The sequence below is a fragment of the Oryzias latipes genome, chromosome 5 (assembly GCF_002234675.1).
Source record: "Oryzias latipes chromosome 5, ASM223467v1".
Lineage (NCBI taxonomy): Eukaryota > Metazoa > Chordata > Actinopteri > Beloniformes > Adrianichthyidae > Oryzias > Oryzias latipes.
In genome coordinates this window covers 2,763,905-2,787,287 of record NC_019863.2, presented here as the reverse complement: position 1 = coordinate 2,787,287, position 23,383 = coordinate 2,763,905, and the positions used below count along the sequence as shown (strand labels likewise).

At 41.4% G+C, this 23,383-nt stretch overlaps 1 protein-coding gene across 2 annotated transcripts in view; it reads right to left on the bottom strand.

The window, feature by feature from the left end:
• The window catches only part of rad18 (RAD18, E3 ubiquitin protein ligase), a 47,451-nt gene that overhangs the window by 17,590 nt on the left and 6,478 nt on the right, over positions 1–23,383 (bottom strand). For both annotated transcript variants that reach the window (XM_004068473.4, XM_011474646.3), the window contains exons 3-6: positions 15,636–15,697; positions 15,411–15,481; positions 2,047–2,444; positions 1,596–1,695 (exon numbers count right to left, since the gene is read on the bottom strand). In XM_004068473.4, the coding sequence (XP_004068521.1) occupies positions 1,596–1,695; positions 2,047–2,444; positions 15,411–15,481; positions 15,636–15,697 (631 nt within the window). The remainder of the gene's footprint in view (positions 1–1,595; positions 1,696–2,046; positions 2,445–15,410; positions 15,482–15,635; positions 15,698–23,383) is intronic.

Here is a 23,383-nt window from a genome sequence, read left to right as displayed (position 1 = left end):
GTGTAAAGCACAAGGGCGAATGTGTGAAGCTGATCCATCATACCACAGCATGTAAACACATTGTATCAGAAAATATTGCAATGTGAGTTTGTCAAACCGACTTGACTCGACGAAACGTCAGGTGTTGGTGCTGCCACACAAAAACACATAAGTGCTGCATAGAACTCTTTAAAAGATGACCAATTCAGAATCTTCTAACTTTCCCATCTTTGACAGAATACACAGGAAGAAAAATGATGGAAACGTTTGTTGTAGCAAATGTGTAAAATTAAGAATCGTTTTCAGCAAAGAATTGGTAATTAACATTAAATGGTTTGACAACTCTGTTGGGTGACGGGACCAAAGAGGATTACAGCAATGCAAATGTTTGTTTCCTTGTTAAAATGTTTGTATTGGAATTGGTTATATTGTATGTTGATTTCTAAACCAAAGGGATACCATACTGAGAAGATGACCTTTAAGGCTGCCTGTGCTTTAAATCAGACAGTAGCTGGACTGCCTGATGTTACCAAAGCCACCCATCAACACAACATTTAGATCACACGCACTAATAACTTTTTTATTTCACAATTTCATGGACAACGTGGAGCTCCCTGAAAAGCAGAGGAAATGTTCCTTGGTTAAACAAGGACAGGATATAAACTGTTTTTGGAAATGAGAGACAAAGCTCTACAGGCTTAGAAGAAAACAAAAAAAGAAACTATTTAGAATGCTGACGTCAGCATTCAATTAGATCCCAGCTTGTAATTTCACATCAATTCTGTATCGACATCAGCCTTTTCTTGATTTGGTGAAACAGAACGCTTCAGGTTAGATTTAGAAAAGCTAACTCAAATATTATCATACAGACTGGACTGATGTAACTATTCTGCTAGAGTTTTACCCCAAACCAGGAGAACTGATCACCTAATCCTGATTTTAAGTCCACACAGAATCTTTTTTTGTCCAAAGTATTGCTCCTACGTTATAAGTAACTCAACGGTTTGGGGTCAAAACGGACATTAGATCCTATTGTGTGTAAACTCAAGAGATCATTCAAAAGCAGTCAGCTGATAGAACCTCTGCTCAGAACTTAATAGGATGAAACTGCCTTAAATCTGCCCACAGGATAGTTGTGGTCTTTGTGTAATTTTTCTCTGTACAAGACTTTGTACAGAGAAAAATTGCCTCACAATTGTTCCCCTTACAAATACACCTGGATCAGCTTTTTCTTCTTCTTTTGCCTGAAGAGGTAAAAATAAAGCCTCAGCTGGTTTGAGTCCAGCTAAACTAAAAAAACAAAAAGTGATTAAACATGCAAACACATTACAAAGACTTTCTGTAATGCTATGCGAGGGCACTGAGGGTCAAACCCCTAAAATCAGGCCCCTTTTCTCCCACTCTGCTTGATGCACTCCCTCATACTTGAACAACAAAAGCTGAAACTCTGATGCTCATCCCAAAAAGGCAGTGAAAAATGCACATACTAGCTTTTTAACGCTTTAAAGCCAATACCCTAACTTTTATTGAGCCGTCACTTCATTCTAAAGAGCTAACATTGATTAAACAACAGTACAGTGTGCTCATTTAGGTGATGTATCGTAAGGGTTCCTTACCTCCGCAGGCTCTCCTTCTTCTCTCCTCGGGTAAGACAGGAGTCCAGATGCTTGTTGATAAAGTGTTGTGACACACTTACAGAACAAACTGGACATTCCACTGAAAAAAAGCAGATAAATATGCCATCACCTATTTCATCGATGCATCTACTACAGGAAACCTTTCTGTTGCTGCACCTGATGGAAAAAAAAACACTTTGGACACTACAGAAAACATCATATTCCCTTTCCTCAGTATTCAACCAAATGAACAGATTATTTTTGCCATGTAGATCAGGTAATTAATTGAAAGCTTTTATGATGAGATTACAGCACATTAAATCTTCTGAGGATCTTGACCCTTTTCTATTCTGGTGCTGCTGGAGCTCCACGACTGATCTAACAGCGATCAAAGACAGATCAAATGTCTTGAAGATGCATTGCTTTTAGCCTAAAGGTAAAAGAACTTCACCTTTGATTACAGGCTTAACATCTTTTGATGGTGAGGGATTTGTCATGTGAAACCTAGAGCTGTATGAAGCCATGTCCTCGTGTTTCACTGCACCGAAGGTCAGAGTGGAGGAGTCTTCCACATCCATTGGTTCTTCCTTTATAACCACTGATGTCCGAAGTTGTCCTGTTTGAACGTTCCCTGAATTGCCAGGTTGTGCAGTCTGTAATTCCCTTGACTGAATATCTTGATGGGCTTCTCTGCCGGACGGCGATTTAACCTTCTTCTGGAAAAAGTGGCTTAGAATGGAGCTGGTGGGTTTCTGGCCTTTCTCTCTGGGAGTCTGACACTTCGCCACTGATGCTGGTGTCTTTGGTGATATTGGAGGCGAGTCAAAATTAGCTTTTATTAGCTGTTGCCTGGAAAACAAAAACAAAAAAACAACATGTCAGTGAGAGTATGAGAGTATAAGGAAACCAGAGGAGCAGACAGTTGGGATAGAAAACGATTAGGCTCTTGGTGAAACCAAGCACACAGAAATTCTTTTAACTTTTTTAGGGTTTAAAGTAAAAGACAAGTCTAAAATGATTAACTGCTAAATAACAAACTAAATTATTGAAACTGCTCCCAAGCATCAACAGTAGAACAAAAGCAAATGTCAGCTTTAAAAAAAGGAGAAAAAAGTACACCTCTGCTAATAAAAGAATGTGTTGGTTTGTTTAAGACCAAATCCAAATTCTTCCACTATCCCTTCAATTGGAGGGGCGTTTGGAGGGATAGTGGAGTCCAAAATAGTTTTTTGTCATATTTGTCATAGAAGTTTACATGTAAATGTCAATAATAACTTTTTGTTTTAGCGTGACCTTTTAAAGTTATAAAACTGATGTTATGCATTTTCCGAGCGCTGGCAGCTACGCGCTAACGTAGCTCACCGGCTAGTCATCCTAAAACATTTGGGCTGTGTGTGTGTGTGTATGTGTGTGTTTGAGCGCTGTGTAACACAGAAAATTGGTTCCAAGTCTGTAAGCATTAGACCTGCACAATAAATCAAAAATGTACCGTAATCGTGGCATCAGCTTGTGCGATATGTATATTACAAGACGGCATACATTGCGATAAATGGTTACCTTAACACCCAGTGCTCCCCTGAATGCATAAAAGTCACTAAAAAGTCATTTATAGTCCATATCTGTTTTGACCAGTACTATGATGGATAATTGTTCTTTGGTGTGTGTGAACAACACGTCCTTACCTGCTTCCTACTGAAATAACTTGCAGTGTAAATTCAGTTACATTGACTTTTATTTAAATAAAACAGCTGAAGTGAAGTGACTTATTAGTTGTTTTGTTTAGCTGCATGTTCATGTTTCGCAACTCATATCATCATTGTAATATCATACAACATACATATAGCGCACATCACAAGTTTTCCTCATATTGTGCAGCCCTAGTAAGCACAAGAATCCACACCAGATGCACCAGAATAGAACAGTTGATTTTTGAGAAAACCAAAGGATTTTAGGCGCGCCTTATAATATAAAAAAAGTATATAGAGTATAAAGTATATAGAATAACTTCCTGAGGCTTATCACATAATAAGTGTGACAACCCTGATGTTTCTTTTTTTAGCAAAACACACCCTGTTGCTCAAAGAAATTAACTGAAAAGCTTAGAACTTTAATCCAGAAGAGAATGGATGGACGTATTAAACAATGCAGTAACTCTAAAGATATTTTTTCCTCTAGTTTATTGAGTAGAACTGTTTGCAAAAGTATCTAAAACATTCTTTAAAAAAGTGAAATAAAAGAGTTTTCAATGGTTCTTTAAAATATGCAGTGCTGTTTGTACCATCAACTGCTGGGGACATTGAAAAGAACCTTTTGACCTTTCACTACAATAAAGTTAAGTTACAATTAAGTTAGCCTGCTTCTTTTTAAAGTGGCTAAAAAAGGAAACACTGTAGCTGCAGACAGTCTTGAAAAGTACATGGCAAACACAGCTAGGCGATGGCTGGGCAATAAAACGGGACTAATGAGGTGTATCATGTACTGCTTTCCATTTTTAAAACGCATGTGTGCGCACTAGTCTGTTCCCGTTAAAGCAGGTCATTGGAGGTGTTTTCCCACCACTGGATGTGGATTGCACAGAAAGTTTGCACAAAAAACACCTCATCTTCCTGACAAATATGTATGTGCTTACATTGCAGCATCCATCTGGAACCCAGCATACAGATGGGTACAAATATTTATAATCTCGGCAAAAAAATAATGGAAGACACTGAAAAAAGAGCAGCAAAAACATTGTGTTTGTTTCACTTTTTCTTTAGCCTTACTCCTGCTTAACATCAGTGTGAACAATGAAAAATCCACTGTTGCTTATAATTACTGAAAACATCTGAACACATTTAAATAGTCAATCATGTTTTTATCGTTTTTAAATGTTCCACTTTAGAAAAATAATCGTCTAGTGCTTTCATATCAAATGATTCTCACCATCAACTCTTCCTAAACTGCAAAGATGGCATTAGCTCAAAGAGTAAATCAAGCCATGTGCTGTATGTATGTGGAGGCAAAGGGCAGACGCTGAAAGCCCCATTTCCACGTGGAAGCAGTGATTACAGAACCATCTGCAGTTTAGTCCACTAAACTGATTCACACCACCTCTGAAAATTGATAACCAAGAAACCATCAGCTTTAAACAACATTATTTGTAAGGAGAAATTTGACTTCATAAAACAATTCACATATGTATTTTTAGAACAAACTACATTAGAGACTAGAGTTCTGCTTTTTTTTCAAACAATCAAACTGTAATTATGGTCAAAAGAATTGTTTAGCCTACGATTCTATTTATTTTGAGTTGAGCACATCAAGAATGTGGGGGAACGTTTTTGGAAATTCTAGTTTTGATAAACCTGCTGCGATCCCGGACTCAGTGTGGGAACGTGTCCTTTATTCAGCCAAGTTATGCAAACGCTGCTCCACTGTCCTTCTGACCACTCAGAACTTTTTCTACTCGCTGGAAATAGTAGGAAATATTTGTTAAGGAAGAAACGTAGAAGCCCAGGTCCTTTCTACTGAGGGACTGAGTTTTTTTCTCTCACTGGCTTAACCCCGTCATGCCAGCATGTATTTCAAATTACATAAAATAAAATATTTAGTGTTTTTTTTTTTTCATTCAAGGTGGTGCTCAGTTAAGTGGAGTCCTGGATACAGCGACGTACAGTGTGAAGGGGTTAAAGTTATGCACATTCCCAGCATTCTACTCTGCATGTGTGGCCTACCTAGCGTTAATGACCTGTTAAAAGTTCTGCCTGCTGATCTGCCAGCCTGTGATTACAGTTCTAGACACAATTACTCCTTTCTGGAAGTACAATTCAGTTGGAAGTGAGCTTTTGCGCATGAACAGAGCAGAGTGCAAGTCCCGTGTTCCACATGTGTTATCGTTACACCAGTCGACAGCAAGCGTTTTGGCTTTTCAGTGAAGCAGCCAGAAGATAAGGCTGTTTCTGACTTATTGTTCAGTTGAAGCCACTCAAGCTTACAGATCGGATGAAGTTACCCACCAGAAAAATAAAAAAACGGCCTAAAGTAGTGCTGCACGATACGCGGAAAACCCGCGATATTATATATATCATATATCAAGGCTCTTGCGGGGGGGGGGGGGGGGGGTGCGTAAAGTCGACCAAAAAAACAAGGGTCTTCCAAGCTTTCCGGTCTTGTGCCAGAAGCTCAGTATCCTTCATAGCAACCCCATAAGGTTTAACATCCCTTGCAATAACATATGTCCACCGAGTACAGGGTTTGCCTCGAGGTCGTTTCCAGCCTGCAGCCCCTGGGTTAAACTCCAAGATGGCCCGCGTCGGATGGTAAGAGGGAAAACGGAGAACATGGCCAAACCATCTGATGCAGCGTTGCGCAGCAAGGCAAGAGGCTTGGGGCTGGCAGGTTTGAGCTCTTAAGGCTTTGTTGGAGACACATTGGGGCCACTTGATGTTCTCAATGGTCCCGGCTGTCGAAGCCATCTATTCAACTTTATTGCTCCTTTGGAAAAAATAATTACACTAATCTATCAAATCTACTAGACTGCTTGGCCAGCATCAGGGTTTGGTTAAATGACAACCATTTACTCCTGAACCCAAACAAGACAGAGACAATGATTTTTGCTCCTGATGACAAAATTCCCTCCATCAAAAGTCACCTTGGTTCACTGAGCTCTTCTGTCCAGCCCAGTCTCAGGAATCTTGGTGTCTGGTTTGACAAAGCTATGTCTCTAGACTCTCATTCGAAGCGCCTGGTCAAAAACTGTTTTTACCATCTGAGGAATGTGGCTAAACTGAAGACAATGTTAACCAGATCTGACCTTGAGCTGATCATCCATGCTTTTATCTCCTCTCGTTTAGACTATTGTAATTCTCTTTTTACTTGTTTTAACAAAAAGTCTCTTAAACGTCTCCAACTGGTCCAGAACTCTGCTGCAAGGCTTTTAACTGGAACCAATAAGCGCACTCATACCACCCCTCTGCTTTTATCTCTACATTGGCTTCCTGTTAAATTTAGAATAGATTTTAAGATTTTGATTTTAGTTTTTAGAGCCTTGCACGGATAAACCCCGATCTATATTTCTGACCTTTTAACTCCTTACACTCCTGCACGTTCTTTGAGGTCCACTGATAAAAATCTTTTATGTGTTCCAAAAACTCATTTTAAAACTAGGGGAGACCTCGCTTTTCAGGCAGTCGCTCCCCGACTTTGGAACGACCTCCCCCTGTCTCTGCGCCAGATTGACTCAGTCGAGTGTTTTAAAGCTCAAGTTAAGACTTTTTTATTTAGGAAAGCTTTTAGCTGAATTTTACTTGTGTTCACTTTTGCCTGTATGCTTGTTTATATGCCTGTGTGCATTTTATTGGGTATTGCTTCTGATTTTATATTGTTCTAACATTGTGAAGCACAAATTACTACTTACTACTACTTACTATTCTTGCGGCTAAGCTCTTATTTAAGGGCCGTGTCTCAGAACCATAAAGCAGAATGGGAAGTACAGCTAGGTTGTAGATCCGCAGCTTTGTCTTGCGCGAGACGTTTTGATGACGCCACAGTGGTTTTTTGAGAGACTGCAGGGCTGATGCTGCCAGTGCTGTTCTGCGGGTGATCTCGATGACATTGTTGTCGAGCTGGAGAGGGGGTGGGTCTGGGCCATCAACAAAGTGCATGAATTTGGTTTTTGTCCAGTTCACCATGAGACCATATTTTTTTGCCTCTCTGCTGTAGACGCTCTGAGCGATGTGCTGAACAGGATGGTGTCGTCGGCATACTCCAGGTCAGTCAAATGGTAATTGCCAACAGACACTTCAGGGACTTGCTCACAGACCCGGGACATCAGCTGATCTATGATGCAGTTAAAAAGATCGGGAGCTGCCACACATCCCTGGCGAACACCACTGGAGATGGGAAACCAATCTGAGTCTTTGCCATTTACGCGGTCACAGCTTTCTGCGTTGCTGTAGAGCAGACCAAACAGAGAGACAATCTTGGATGGTACTCCAAGGGTCTTTAGGATATTCCACAGTGAGGTTTGGCAGACGGTGTCAAATGCAGCCTTTAGATCTATGAACACCATATAGAGATTGCGATTTTTACGGAATTCATAGGTCTTCTCTATGAGTAGACGGACGGCAGAGATGTGGTCTGTTGTGGAGCGGTTGGGCATAAAGCCAGCCTGTTGGGTTCGTCGGCTGTTTCTGATGGCTGGGAGAGCACGGTTGAGCAAGATCCTGGTGAAGAGCTTGCCAGGAATGGAGAGAAGTTATAAAGAGCTTAAAAATCGGATGAAGTTACCCACCAGAAAAAAAAAAAAACGGCCTAAAGTAGTGCTGCATGACACGCGGAAAACCCGCGATATCAGTGATCAATATTGCGATGACGATTTAACTTGTGATACATGAAGAAACAGCAGAACAAGCAAACACATAATTTCCATTTCATTGCAACCGTTTATTTTTTATAACGGTTAACCCGCGTCTACATAGGAGGCGAACATCTAACATAAAAGGGCTCCATCCGATAGGTCAACAACGTGATTGCATAATGTGTTTCATTAAACACTTCAAGCCGCCAAAAGGTCGTTTTAGCTAATTTAAGGAAACCGTTTATTGCGATTTTTGCCGTCTTTTGCAATATGCGTATTGCAGTTTGATGTCGCAATAACGAAAAATTTGCGATATATTGGATAGACCAAGCCTAAAACCTCAGAGAACCCGTTATTGTTCATAAAATTAAACAAACTTATAATTTAAGTGAAAAAGTATAATTTTATCAAACACATCAAAGTCAGAGTGTAAGAAAATAGAAATCTTCTGGGGGTGGATAACAGACATGAATCAGTTGGATCCAGGTGGAGTTTTCTCTACAGAACAAGCTCTGGTTCATGGTCCATGTCTTCATGTCTGCTCACCTGCAGTTCTGCTCATTTTCACTCACTCCTTGAAAAACCCCACACTGATTGCAGGCATTAAAAGTGTTTAACCATCAAGGAGATGACCAAAGAAAAGTGTGTGGTTCTCTTACTGAGCAAATTTGAACCATAACGAGCAGTCTAGCTGTCTGATAACGGCTTTGTCTGCCTCCGGCATTACAGCACCCCCCACCCCATTGGCTCCAACTGCATATCACTTTCTGGATGAGTTCACGTGGGGGGAGGGGGGCATGAATTATCATGAACCATTTTTTATGAATCACCCAGAAACCCAGCAAAGACAGACCTTGATTGTACCTTTTTTCCGCAACAGCACTATGATACAGACAGAGCTGTGTAATGTAGGAACTAGACCTGCACAATATATCGCAAAATTATCGTTATTGCAATATAAGGCTAATCCCTTTATGCATTTCACCAATCGGATGGACTCCTGTTATGTTAGATGTTCGCCTCCTATGTAGACGAGGGCCATTTGGAGTGTAATTTAAGGTATGTTGACTCTTGTTTAAACTGTTGCATTGAAATGAAATTAAGTATTTTGTTGTATTGCTATTTCGCAAATTGCGAGTTTTCCTCATATCCTGCCGCCCTAATAGTAACTATTCTTTTCTGGATAATTTATCTTTATTTGTATTTTATTTTCTGTTTTAAAGATGTAAATTCAAAGAAATGTGAATGAAAACACTGAAATAATTCAGTTAATTAAAAAAAGTAGACTTCCAATGTTCAAAGTTCTGAATACAGTAAACCCTTGTTTATCGCGGGGGTTACGTTCCAGAAAGAACCCGTGATAGGCAAAATCCGTGAAGTAGAAACCTCTATTTAAAAAAATATATATATATATATACACAATTACATACTCTATTATACATTGAAAAGAAAGAACAAACCGTTTTACAGGCTCAAGCATTTGTTTCACAAATCAAAGTACTTTAAAAACGTTTTTTTTTTTTCAACAAATAACTTCTGTACTGTACTGTCAAATAATAATTTGAATCATCGATGTGAACAGAAGGCTTCAAATCGCGGAGATTAGCCCCGCCCACCGCGACCCGAGAGTAATTGAATTAAACGGGAGAAAATTTAAAATGATCATGAAAAAAATACAAAGTACAAACGGACAAATAGTGGCTCAGGTGTATTTCAATGCTCTTCAGTCTGAGAAGCTGCAGTGTTTTCTCCTTCTCAAGCCCGCGGTGCAGCTGTGTGTTTGTTCGGGAGAAGAACATAGTGATTGACAGTTGGTGTTGCTCTTTTTCTATGGGTTTTAGAGAAACTTGAAATTGCAAGATGATTTGCATGTACGTAATTTGGAAAGCTGATTTACGTACGTGTACATATTAAACTGCAACATTATTGACGCACAGGTAGAGAAGAAGCGGAGTGACTTTTTTAGCCAATCAGAATGCAGAACACAATGCACGATGCAAATCCGTGAAGTAGCGAAACCGTGAAAAGTAAACCGCGTTATAGCAAGGGATCACTGTAATGCCTTAATCACATCTGCCTTTACGAATGAATCAGTGCGGGCAAAAACTCTACTACTGGGATGCTGTGGGCGACAGGTCAAAGCGAATAGTTAAATAATATGTAAGGCAGAAGTAGATGAGACAAAGACATAACGTATGGATTTCTCCTTTTTCAAGCCAAAGTTCACTGCACAAAGGGGGACATAAAATATCAAAAGACTGCTCTCACTCTGGCCACCTCTTTTACAAATCGCTGCCATCAGAGAGGAGAAACAGGACCCAGAGAGCCAGGACTAGGGCTGCACGATATGAGGAAAACTTGCGATATGCGATATTAGTGATCAATATTGCGATAACGATAAATTTGCGGTAAATAAACAAATAAGAAAAAAAAACAAAAACATAATTCCCATTTCATTGCAACAGTTTAAAAATTATACTCCAAATGACCCTCATCGACATGGGGGACAAACGTCAGGGTGGCTAACCCTGGTCCTCAAGAGCCTCAACCCTGTCTGTTTTCCAGTTCTCCCTAGACTGCTCGATAATGATAACCAAAATCAGGTGTGTTCATTCAATCAGGATGTGAAATCACTTGAGTCAGCCAATCAACAGCAAGCTGGTTAAGGAGAGCTGGAAAACAGGCAGGGTTGAGGCTCTTCAGGACCAGGGTTAACATAATAGGCCTCCATCTGATTGGTCAACAATGGGAAGGCGTCCATCTGATTGGTCAAAGCATAAAGGGATTTATTTGATTCGTTAAATGCTTCAAGCTGCTAGAAGATTGTTTTAACACATTTTGGGTTTGCGATTTATTGCGATATTCGCCGTCTTTTGCGATATGCATATTGCAGAGCTGGATATTGCGATAACGATAAATTTGCGGTATATTGTGCAGGCCTAGCCAGGACCAATCGACTTCAAAACTTTTTTCACCCATGGTCCATCCGGCGTCTTAATGATACTTTGAGAACGCTCAGAGTCAGAGTTTATACGAACATTTGTATGCTTTCATCGTTTTTTTTTATTTTTTTTATGTTGTTTTTCTTTCATAAGAGTTATGATCTTAATCCACTTAAGCATGTTGGCTGCTTTCAATTTCAGCATGCTCCTGGAAGCATGACGACAATAACGAGTTCCAAAAATACTCCACAATACACTTACCACACACAACGGTGCATTCCGTTTTCATGATGTTCCTTCAGGTGGCCGTATAAGCCTCAAGGGAACAAGACACATTTCTTATCCCCATAAGATCCGGCCGCACTTGTCTCCGACCCTCTACAGCAGTGTTTTTCAACCTTTTTTGAGCCACGGCACACTTTAACCTTGACAAAAATCCCGCGGCACACCAGCATCCCAAAAAAAATAAAAAAGCAGAAATTCACGGTCTGTATTGATCGACAGCCCCCCCCCCCCCCCCCCCCGCCACAATCTCACGTGGATTTTTGTGATAATTGTGGTAGAAAAAGCAGGAAGTTGCTGCTGTTTTTTCTAAGAGATGAAATAAGAGTTAAATTAGAAAATTTAGAAACTGTTTGTTTGTTGTGGTTACAAGACGTTTCACAAGGTCGACTCATTAGGCGCTGTCCCTTTAAGCCAATGCATCATGGGAGATGTAGTGTGAAAACGGCTGAAAAAGGGCAGAAGGACTCGCGTCTCTGAGCTTCATTGTTTTGTTCACTTGTTCCACGGTCTGACACCGGACTCTGTGGAAAGCTACACCGCTAAAGACGAGCTTTAGCTGGTATTTTTGTTAGAACTGAGCGACTTTTCAGCAGAATTAAGAACAAGGAAGTGAAGACTTTAAGCACTTCTGATTGGTCTGACTGATGACATGTGATTAAGCCTTCAAAAATGATTGGCGGAGACAGTTAAAGGGGCGGGATTTTTCCGCAAACTGCTATAGCTGGAGGGTAATCGCGATACCGTCATTCTTATCAAAATGTCTTTAAAAGAATTAAATAAACACAAAGAAAAAGTAATTTTAAGATCTTTTATATTCCTAATTACTCAGTGTTTTCTCAATGCCTGTTTGGATGAACAAAGAGCTGATCTCCTGGAGATGGAAAATGTTGTTAGAGCAGTTAATGAGGGCAATTTCCCACGGCACACTTGACCATCTCCCACGGCACACTAGTGTGCCGCGGCACACTGGTTGAAAAACACTGCTCTACAGGCCCAGACAACCCAAAAACTCGCAGTACCCGTTTCGGTCAGCTCCCTGTACGAGTGCATGTGACAAAGTCATAAATCACAGTTGTTTTGAGCTTTGTCATCTTTCAGTGTGGTAGTTTGGCACTGCATTATGCATCTTACTATGTAATGATGCATTTAATTAATTGTGGTCAGACGTGAATACTTCAGTGTTTTTTTTAACTGTGTTAAAATCATAAACAGGTTTTAAATGAGTCATCGTCTTTACTTTTGTCTTACTATGCAAACTAAATCTTCCAAATAGGCTTTTACATGGGCCTTAACAAAAAAGGTGAATGTTGTTAATTTGGGATTAATCACAAGATAACTTCTAATTATTGCAATTAAAAACTTGACGAGATTGACAACTCTAATACTCCTATTGCGTGTTAGATATTAATAGCTAAATCATAAGGGTGAAGGTTAACTTTTTGCTTTTCTTTTACCTTCTGGCAGTCTTAGTTGTGTGTGTGTGTGTTATGTTGTTTACTTTACATGTATAAAATATTTATAATTTTCCCCTGTTATGTTTTATGAAATCACTTCACGTGTTTAAATACGTTACGTATTAAAAAATGTAAATGATTGATGGCAGCCTGCGGGCCACATCCAGGCTGGCAGAAAAGAGACAATCACTCAAACATTACTAACTAGAAAAATGTTCACCTGTAATGATTTAAGTGTGAATGCTGTGGGCTGAAGCTTGTTGGAGAAAATGCTGAAGCAATTTGCTAAATGCTAAAATGGCTGAGGAAGTTGACATTTGCTTGAGCATAAAAAGACATTTAAAAAGCCAATAAAATGCTGAAACCTTGACGCTTCTTGATAAATTAGCAGCCTTGTTTCTATTCAGACTATTACAGCCGCTTGATATGAATTGTGATGATAAACATTCCAGTGGGTCCTGAAGGGAGCTTGGTGGCTCAGAATTCAAATGTGTCCAGTCTGAATACATCCTCAGATTGAATAGGCTCCGTGGCAGGAGCAGAACAACTGCACCAAGACGGCCGCGTGATGTTAACACGGTCAGAAAGTAGCAACAGATGAGCAGCGGAGACAGTAAAGCAACGATTGTCGTGTTATCAAACAGACAAAAAGTCCTTACTTGCTAGAACGTGAACTTTCACACAGCTGAAAGCGCTTCCATGTTTTTCTGTGTCTCTTTACGTGGCACACGCCTGGTGCGGCTGTGACGTCCTCCTAAACGTTAGTTTGTAGTTCTTTAACAGAATTCTCAAAAACAATGCCCTAACACCACAACAATCGACAATCTATATGTCATTAATACTTATCAGCGTATCTTTAACCCTTGTGCTATCTTAGATGACCCCCCCCCCCTTACATTGACGTGTTCTCCCTACCATGACAAAGGTGGATAAAGGTGGAAAAATTTCATGTAATCCATGGACACCAGTGAAGATCACAAATCATTGAAGAAAAAAGGTTCAGAGCACTGTCTAGTGGGTCTAGATGACCCAACTCCCAACGTTAAAGTGCTTAGGATAGCACAAGGGTTAAGTGTTTTTTTTTGCCAGTAACCACCCTGCAGCATTTCTCCATCTAACCAAAAGAGCAAGTAAAACTTTTGTACCTTACCTTGATACAGACGTTTGGTCAGCAAGATATAAAGTTTGAATCAGTGGACTATCCCGACAAGGACCACGAAGCGCAGGACTTCCATTATTTCTGCCTGCAGTTGATTTGCCCCGCCCTCGTAACTCAAACAGCAAAGTCCGCTTGACGACAATCCGAACGCAGACCAAACACGAAGTTCAGGACTCGATCTGGACCAAATTCAGTTAACTGTGTCCGGACAAAATGACTTTTCCAGTCTGAATACACCCTTGGATTAAAATGGATTGTAGAGTTTATAGTATATTAGCTTAGAATTCTCCAAATTTTTTAAACACTTAAAAGGACCTGTATTTTATTGGGCAAAATTGGTTGACAAGCACGATATTGTTATTTTTCATCTTAAAAAGGTAATTTTTCTTTCAAAAGACTTTGAAAGTGCTTCTACTTGAATCATGGTCTACTTGAATCATGATATACCTCTTAGGGATGTTAATGTTCGCTGTCACGCGTCATTTGGTTGATGACACTACCCAGTGACCCCAGCCATTGCAAATGCTTGGCCTCAACAAGAGAGACTTTTGAAAATCTTGTCCATCTAAATTTGTTATTGAACAGTCCTGGTATGGTCACAGGATATACGCATTAAAAGCTATTGTATCCTGTTAACTAAAATAAAGAGGCTTGGTGAACTAAAAAGGGCAAAAAAGGATTTTAACACAAAAAGAAAAATGTTATGTTGGAAAAGAAACGGCATGTAATTGTTAAATAAATCTAAAGGAAGTGGATGGTATATCTTCAAATGTCAGCTCTCACTTTTACCAAAGTGCTCTTTAAGAAGAAACGACCACATGGTAAGCCCTACCTGTAGCAGTATAAAAATGTACCACTTTGACAGCAGGTAATGGTGTCTAAAAGAAAAATGCTTTTAGCTAATAGCAGGAAATAAGGGCCATCTAAAAAAAAACAAATAAAAAAAAAACATTCAAAGCAGCATTTTCACACAGAGTAACTTACTGATGGGTACAATTCTGTTTGCATGTGTTAAAGCAAAAAATCAGCAACAACATTGGTATAATCATCTCCAACTAACAAAAGTACCTGGAACCAAACATCTGAAACAGTCAGCGTAGAGAAAAGGCAATAATCAAAGCTCGTGCGAAGTTCACTCTAAATGAAAACAATACTCGATGATGGGGCCCCTCACTAAAAAGCTCTTTTCCAAGCCTCAGTGCTAAACAACAGGAAATTAAAAAGTGGAGAACAGAGGAACAGAGTAATCAACTCATTCATAACAGCGATGGCAATCAGAGGGTCTGCAGTACTGAGTGCTGCTGCAGAGGTGATGGATGAAGGAGGCAATATTGTGGCCCTCTGACCAATAACAGTGCTCAGCCTGTCTTTGATCGTAAAGCTGAATCAACATACCAACAAACTACTTCCTTTAACAAAGACCATAGCCACTAACTCCAACAGTGTCTGTTACTCTCAACTTTATCAAATTCACACAGCCAAGTAAAGAAAAACAAATATTTTTAGTGCTTATAGGACAGTAACTGTCAATTCAAAAATTGGAGGAAAAAATAAAAAAGCTCAACTCTGTTGCCTTAAATAAGACCAATAAAATCTGAAGGCAGGTCTATAAGCCAGTTACCATGCATTGCGTGTTACCTTGCAACTTGAAAGTTCACAGTCAGCTCATCCAGTATGCGGTTGTTCCTTAGGTCTTGTTCCGTCATCGGCTGTAGGACAGCAAAGGGTAATATGAGGGAAAGTCTGCCTTAAATACAAATGCAAATACCACCACTTTCCACCAGTTCCTCATCAGAAATGTAAGATTGAATGTGAAATGATGACATACAGGAATGTGCTCACTGAAGTCACACTCATACTCACTGTGTTGCAGACTGGACATTGCAGCTTATAGGAAAGGAATTTGCGGATGCACAGAGAGCAGACTGCAATGAAACACAAACATTATTAATTTTATCTGTTTACACACACTTCACACTGCAGGTGTGTCTTGCATTTCCCTTGAAGCTCATGCGGCCACCTCAAGGGACATCATGAAAATGGAACGTACCATTATTGTGCGTGTGGTAAATGCACTATAAAGTATTTATTAATAAGGCTAATGTAAGTTAAACATACACGTATGACAAACAGGGCGTACGGTGTCCTTACGCTGCACTCGTCATTAGCAGGGTGCTGGTACTGGCCCCTTCCAGACCAAAACCAAGTGCTGCATGCAAGTGATACGCAACTGCACGTAGGACACATGGAGGATGACAACAAAACTACTCTCCGTCTAATTTCTTTATTTTAACAGTCTTGGGATCTGCAGGCAGTGCACACGTAACCCGTGAACAGCTTTCATGGGCCCCCTGTGCAGTGTGCAGGTTTTGAAAAATGAAAAATGTGTACAACAAGCCTGCAGCTCACCTACTTCACTCTTACTTATTTTTGTGTGTTGTTTAAGTGTTCATTACGACCTGTCACTCACAGAATGCCCGTAGAAAATCATGTGCATGTGTTGCCTTTCAGGTTCGTCAAGTGGCCTACGACCTAGATATTTCCTGCAGGCCACCTGTGGGCTCCGTACAGGTTTGCCCGTTTTTAACCCGTAGAGACAGCCTGTATCCACTCGCGACTAAAGATTTAAGAAATGGATTTGCACTTCTCCTCCTTCTCTAAAAAAAGACTTTCAATTAAGAGTGTAAAGCAGGGGTCGGGAACCTTTTTGGCCGAGAGAGCCGTGAATGCCACATATTTTTACAATACAAGTGAATGTGTGCATTTTATGTAATTTCAACACTTTTAAAGTACAATAAGTCTGTGGATTCATTTTAATAACATTGTTATTGTAGCCGACTGAGTTGGATAAACCGTTTACATGCAACACGATCGGATCAACAACCGGCATAACCCACCTATCGGAAAGAAATTTTGATCCGAATGAGTCTGATTGGGGCGGACTATTCCGAACGGAATAGTTTACATGACGCATTTTTCTTCCGATCAGGCGTTCTTTCCGATTACTTTTATCCATGTAAACGCAGCTAGAGTCAGTACAGAAATACTCACACGCTGCAGTGTGGGGTATGTGACAGTCAGCGTGTTCTAAGTTTTGACAATCAGTGCGCCGTTTTCACCTCGCTGCCTGCGCCCACTACCCCTCCCCTCTTCCTACTCAAAGACAGGAGCAGCTGCAGGGACGGCGATTCACAGGCTTCAGGCTGTTACAAACTCTGTGATATAATAATAATAATAATAATAATAATAATGGATTGGATTTATCTGCGCTTTTCAAGACACCCAAAGCGCTTACATTGTGTACATTATTCATTCACTCTTCATTCATACTTGGTGATGGTAAGCTACGGTTGTAGCCACAGCTGCCCTGGGGCAGACTGACAGAGGCGTGGCTGCCATTTCGCGCCTACGGCCCCTCTGACCATCACCGGGATCAATCATGCGCATTCACACACCAGTGGAGCCACACTTGAGGCAAGGAGGGTGAAGTGTCTTGCCCAAGGACACAACGACATTTTGGCTGGTGGGAGCGGGGATCGAACCGCCAACCCTTCGATCATTGGACGACCCGCTCAACCACCTGAGCCACTGTCGCCCCTAATGTGAGATAATAGTAAACTGATAGTGGCACAGATTTTTTTTCTCTAAGCACAGCTACTGCACGCGCCCCTGCATCGCATCGCGCCCAAGGGGGACTGGTCTAATGAAACTTTTTTTTTTTAATTAAAGATTTGTCTGTGAGGTTTTTTTTTTTTTCCTTGTGGGTGAGAGGTGAGGACACGTGATGCTGTAGTATCGCGAGAGCCGACGAGAGGAATGTGGTGAGTTTACTTGATTTATTTCATTACACCGCCATATTTAAATAATCCAGAAAGTTAAAAAATAAAAAATCTGAAAAAGTTTGTCAAGCATTTGCCAGCCTGGATGACCTGGAGAATTACATCGACGAGTGTTTCAATACCTGCATCATGAGGAAATACAACTCCGTCCACCAAACGCAACCGTCCCAAAGACTCCCCGGGGGCTGCCTCCTCCCCAGGCAGCAACATGAGTGATATCCTGGATTCAATTGATAAAAGGCTCTCCAGCCTTGATTGCCGTTTAAATCTGCTGGAGATCCTCCATAAGGAATTCCAAGGTCTGCGAGAGTCTCTGGAGTTCAGCCAACAGCAGGTGCAGGAGCTCGCAGCGGAGAACCAGGCCCTCAGAGAGACCGTGAAGACCCTGGGCAATGACACCGCCCGTCTTTCTGAGGAAAACCGATCCATCAAAGAAACCCTCCTGGATCTTCAGGCGAGGAGCATGAGGGACAATCTTGTGATCGCAGGGATTCCAGAAGAGGCAGGAGAAGTCCCGGAGAACATTGTTAAGTCCTTCATAGAGGTCCACCTGAAGCTCCCCAAGGAAGAGGTCCAGAAGATCTCCTTCCACAGGGTTCACCGGCTCGGAGGAAAAAGGCCGGACAATCAGCGTCCCCGTCCTATTGTTGCTAAATTTGAACATTAAAAACAAAAGGAGCTGGTAAAAAGCAGAGGACGAGAGCTGAAAGGCACACATTACAGCGTGAATGACCAGTTTCATGGCGAGATCCTCCGCCGGCGGAAAATCCTCTTCCCGCTGAGGAGGAAGCACCTGTCTGCTGGAGCCCGCGCGGTGGTTGCCGTTGATAAACTTTTTGTGAACGGCAAGCTGTTCCGGGACCCAGAGGTAACACCCTGGCTGTGCTGAAGGCTTTCAGAGGCGCACTGACATCTGCGCTGCCCAGAAGAAACCCGCAAACTTGTTTAATTGAATAGGAAATAATCGGATCATCAATAATCCACACCTCTCAGGAAAACTGTCTTTTCTTTCTCTCACATTCATGTTTCTGTTGTTGTTTCGTTGTTTTTGTTTTTTGTTCTTTCTCTTTCCCTCTCTCTTTTCTCTTGTCCCCCCCCCTTCCCATGTCCTCATATGTGAATCGGGTAAAGTCAACGCAACCACGGTGAGTATTTATTTATGCACGGAACGGGCGCGCGCGCATACTAGCGCGCATAAGAGCATGCACACGCGATCCCGCACACACACGTTGATAAACTGCAAAAACCTCACTTAGGCTCACACAGGACGCACGCAACATGCAACTCACAGCCAAGACACGTTCACCCACAACGCACAGCGCTTGTCAGTGTAGCAGGAACGCACAGCGTGCACGCGCACACGGACGGGCACACGCACTATTTAGCCTTGCACTCTCCCGGTTAGAACAGCTATGAACAGTCTTAACATCGTTAGCTGGAATGTGCGTGGACTTGGTTATGGGCCAAAGAGATTGAAAGTGTTAAATCACCTGGATGATCTTAAAGCAGATATAGCTTTACTGCAGGAAACCCATTTATCTTTATCAGCTGGTCATCTCCTGTGCTGTTCCCAGTATCCAGTTATGTATTCTGCCGGTTTCAACTCCAAACAAAGAGGGGTTGCAGTTTTGATTAATAAAAATGTTACATTTACTCATAAGGATACAGTTACTGACCCAGAAGGCAGATTTGTAATCATTAATATATCCATTCAGAATAAGGACTTTTGTATAGCGAGTGTATACGGTCCTAATGTTGACGACTCTTCTTTCTTTCACAGATTCTTCACCTCCCTCTCAGCTCACTCTGACTCCACAATCATTATAGGAGGAGACGTCAACCTTGTTTTGGACCCTGAACTTGACAGACTCAGCACGGCAGCAAACCAGCGTACATGGCGCTCTGCATGTATCCTACAGCAGTACATGAATGATCTGGGTCTCTGCGACGCTTGGCGCTCATGTCATCCAAACGCTAAGGGGTTCACCTTTTTTTCTCCAGTTCACCATTCACACTCTCGTTTAGATTATTTATTAGTCAGTAACTCCCTTTTGAAAGAAATTAAAAGTTCCAACATTCATCCAATTATTATCAGTGACCATGCACCAGTTTCTGTTACTATTTCAAGGGAAGTACCCAGACCCTCGGGTTCAATCTGGAGGTTTAATACATCTCTGTTAAAAGACCAGGAAATTATTGAATTCTTTAAAAAAGAGTGGGCAACCTTCTTAGAATTCAACAATACTTCTGAAATATCACCAAGTGTTCTTTGGGAAACAGCAAAAGCAGTCATGAGAGGGAAAATCATCTCTTTTTCAACGCATAAAAAACGCAAAGAGAAAGCAGATTTATTAGAACTAGAAAATAAAATCAAAACCCTGGAGACTGCTTATAATGCTTCTGCACAGGAACACATACTGGGCGACCTGAAAAATTTAAAGCTGCAGTTTAATGACATCATCAATAAACAAACACAATTCCAGATACAAAGGCTTCGACTGGAAAGATATGAAAACTCAAATAAATCTGGCAAATTTCTAGCTAATCAGCTTAAAATTAATAAAGAAAAATCAACAATCACTTCTATTATGGACCAAACAGGGAATGTCACCCATGACCCGGTAAAAATTAATAATGCGTTTAAAGACTTTTATCAAAACTTATACACTCCACAGATCAATCCATCAGAACAAAGCATCAACTCATTTCTCAACAATATAAACCTGCCCAAGTTAAACGAAGATCAAATCACAAATTTAGACTCTCTGCTCTCGTTGTCTGAGCTTCATGAAGCTCTGTTACTTATGCCTAATGGTAAAGCACCAGGGCCTGACGGCTTTCCTGCAGAGTTTTATAAGGAATTCTGGGAACAACTGGCACCAACATTTTATAAAACGGTAAAATTTATCAATGAAAGCCAATCTCTACCACCTAACATGAACTCCGCCAACATTATCCTTCTTCTAAAACCAGACAAAGACCCCACTAGTCCTTCAAGCTATCGCCCCATTTCTTTAATTAATGCAGATGTAAAAATTATCTGCAAAGCACTAGCACAGAGAGTAGAAAAAGTCACTCCTCACATAATTGACTTTGATCAAACTGGATTCATCAAAGGCAGACACTCGGATGACAATGTCCGCAGACTCGTTAACATAATAGACTTTGCCACCATCAAAAAACAGGAAATGACTATACTATCACTGGATGCTGAAAAAAGCCTTTGATAGAGTAAATTGGAAGTTCCTTATTGCTGCCCTCCATAAGTTTGGGTTTGGAGAATCATTCATCAATTGGATCAAAATATTATACCACAACCCCAATGCATCAGTTAGAACTAATAAACAGACTTCCAACAGGTTTTTTCTTGGAAGAGGAACCAGACAGGGTTGCCCACTCTCTCCTTCTCTTTTTGCTATATTTATTGAGCCTCTAGCTGCAGCAATAAGACAGAATGAGAGCATTAAAGGAATTAAAACCAAACACAGCCATCATAAAATTAGTCTCTATGCAGATGACATATTACTGTTTTTAAGTAATTTACATTCTGTAAATAAAACGGCAACAATCATTAATGAATTCTCCTCTATATCAGACTATTCCATTAATTAGAATAAGTCTGTTTTATTACCACTGAACAATAATGCGGAGCAAAGACTCACAATACCAGTTAAATCAGGAAATATCAAATATCTAGGTATCAATTTTTCCCCCAAACTATCAGAACTGGTGCAGCTAAACCACACCCCATTACTGAAAAACATACAGGACGATCTAACACGCTGGACCAACCTGCCTCTGTCCCTTATGGGCAAGGTAGCCACAGTAAAAATGAAAATCGTACCCAAAGTTAATTATCTCTTCTCAATGATTCCCACACAACCGCCATTAAAATGGTTCAAAACATTAGACTCATCCATGTCAAGCTTTTTATGGAACAATAAACCTGCAAGAATTAGTCTAAAAACTTTAAAATCTGCAAAAAGCTGTGGAGGATTAGAATTACCTAACTTCCACAATTACTTTCTTGCAAATAGATTACAATACATCTTAAAATGGTTAAAAAATAATCCAGAAACCAACTCATGGTTAGACTTGGAACAGGCGTTATGTGGAAAGATCAACCTATCAGATCTTCCATTTATTAGCCAAACAGTTAAAAAACAGGATTGTTTCAAAAGTATTAATATAAATGCCACTTTAACAGCCTGGTGGGAATTTCTCAAAATATCAAAATCATGAATTCAACCGTGCAAAATGACACCCATCTGGAACAACCCAGACATCCTCATAAACAAAAAAATTATCCACTTCCCAGCTTGGCAAGCAGGGGGCATAAAACAACTAGAGCACATAATTATTGATAGAAGATTCATAACTCCCCAGGAACTTCAAGACAAACATGGAATAAATAACTTCTTGGAATATCAGCAACTTAAATCAATTATTACTAAAAAGTTTAAATACAGAGACAACGATTTAAAGCTACCAGATGTAGTTACCACTCTGATCAATTTCTCAATGAATAAAACTCTCTCCAAAATATACAAACTTTTATGTAATTAAGATAATGATATTTCACTTCCAACAACAAAATGGGATGCGGATTTGAGCATCAGCACAGATGAAAGCTTTTGGTCAGAACTTTGTCTAAACACCTTTAAACTGACAAAAAGTCCAAATCTGCAGCTAATCCATTTCAAAACTCTACACAGAATTTACTACACTGGACAGAGGATGTTCAAGATGGGTCTCAGCAACTCAGACATTTGTCAGCACTGTGACGGTAATCTGCCCGACAATTACATGCATGCACTATGGTTCTGCACGCCTGTCCAGGCTCTCTGGCAGCAGGTATGTGCCGATCTATCAGTCTGGCTTAAGGTTTCAATCACAGCTTCACCGTCACTTTGTGTGCTTGGTGACATGAGTGCCATCGATGTAGAAGGAGGATTAGGCTCTATCATTTTCATAACTCTTTGCATTGCTAAAAAAACTATTTTAATAAATTGGAAAAGCAAGAAAAATATAAATATAAGTCAACACAGAAATCTGCTGCTTGATCATATCAGCTTGGAAAAAATGTCAGCCCAAGGTTCAAGTAACTTTGAAAGAATTCGGTCTCTCTGGTCTCCCATAGCTAACTCCATGACTTAGGGGGTGGGGGGGCCTGGTCGTCGTTGCTCCTTGCCCTTCTGCCGTGGGACGGGGTGGGGGTCGGGCCTCCGGTGCCTGGCGGGGGGTGGTGGGGGCTCTGTTGGTCGGGGGGTCGGGTCCGGCGCCTGGGTGGGGCGGGCTGGGGTGCTGCGTTGTCCTCTGGGCTTGGGTGTGGGGGTGCGTGGTGTTGGGGTGGGGTGGTGGTCTGGCTTGGCTTGGGGGGGTGGTCCCTTTGCCTGTGCTGGGGGGGTTGGCGGGGGGCCCTGCTCGGGGGGGGCCCAGCGGCGCCGGATGGGCTGTCCATCTACACCTGGGGCTGGGATCGGCCCTTCCCTGGCTCTGGGGCGGGACGGGACAACCCTCTTGGGGCCCCCGGTCGCTCTGGGTGTCATCCGCTTCGGCTGCGGGGTCTGGGTTGGGGTGGGGGGGTGGGGTCTTGTCGGCCCTGTCCTGTGGGGGGGCATTCTGGGGGAGGGGGGGGGGGGGCACTATAGGTACGGGGCAGGGGGGGATGACGGGTCGGGGTCTCCGCTGAGGCCATCGGCGGTTTCCCCGGCCGGTTGGCTGCCTCGGTCCCGTCGAGGCCTGACCAGGGCTCTTCTAGGGCCGGCGTTT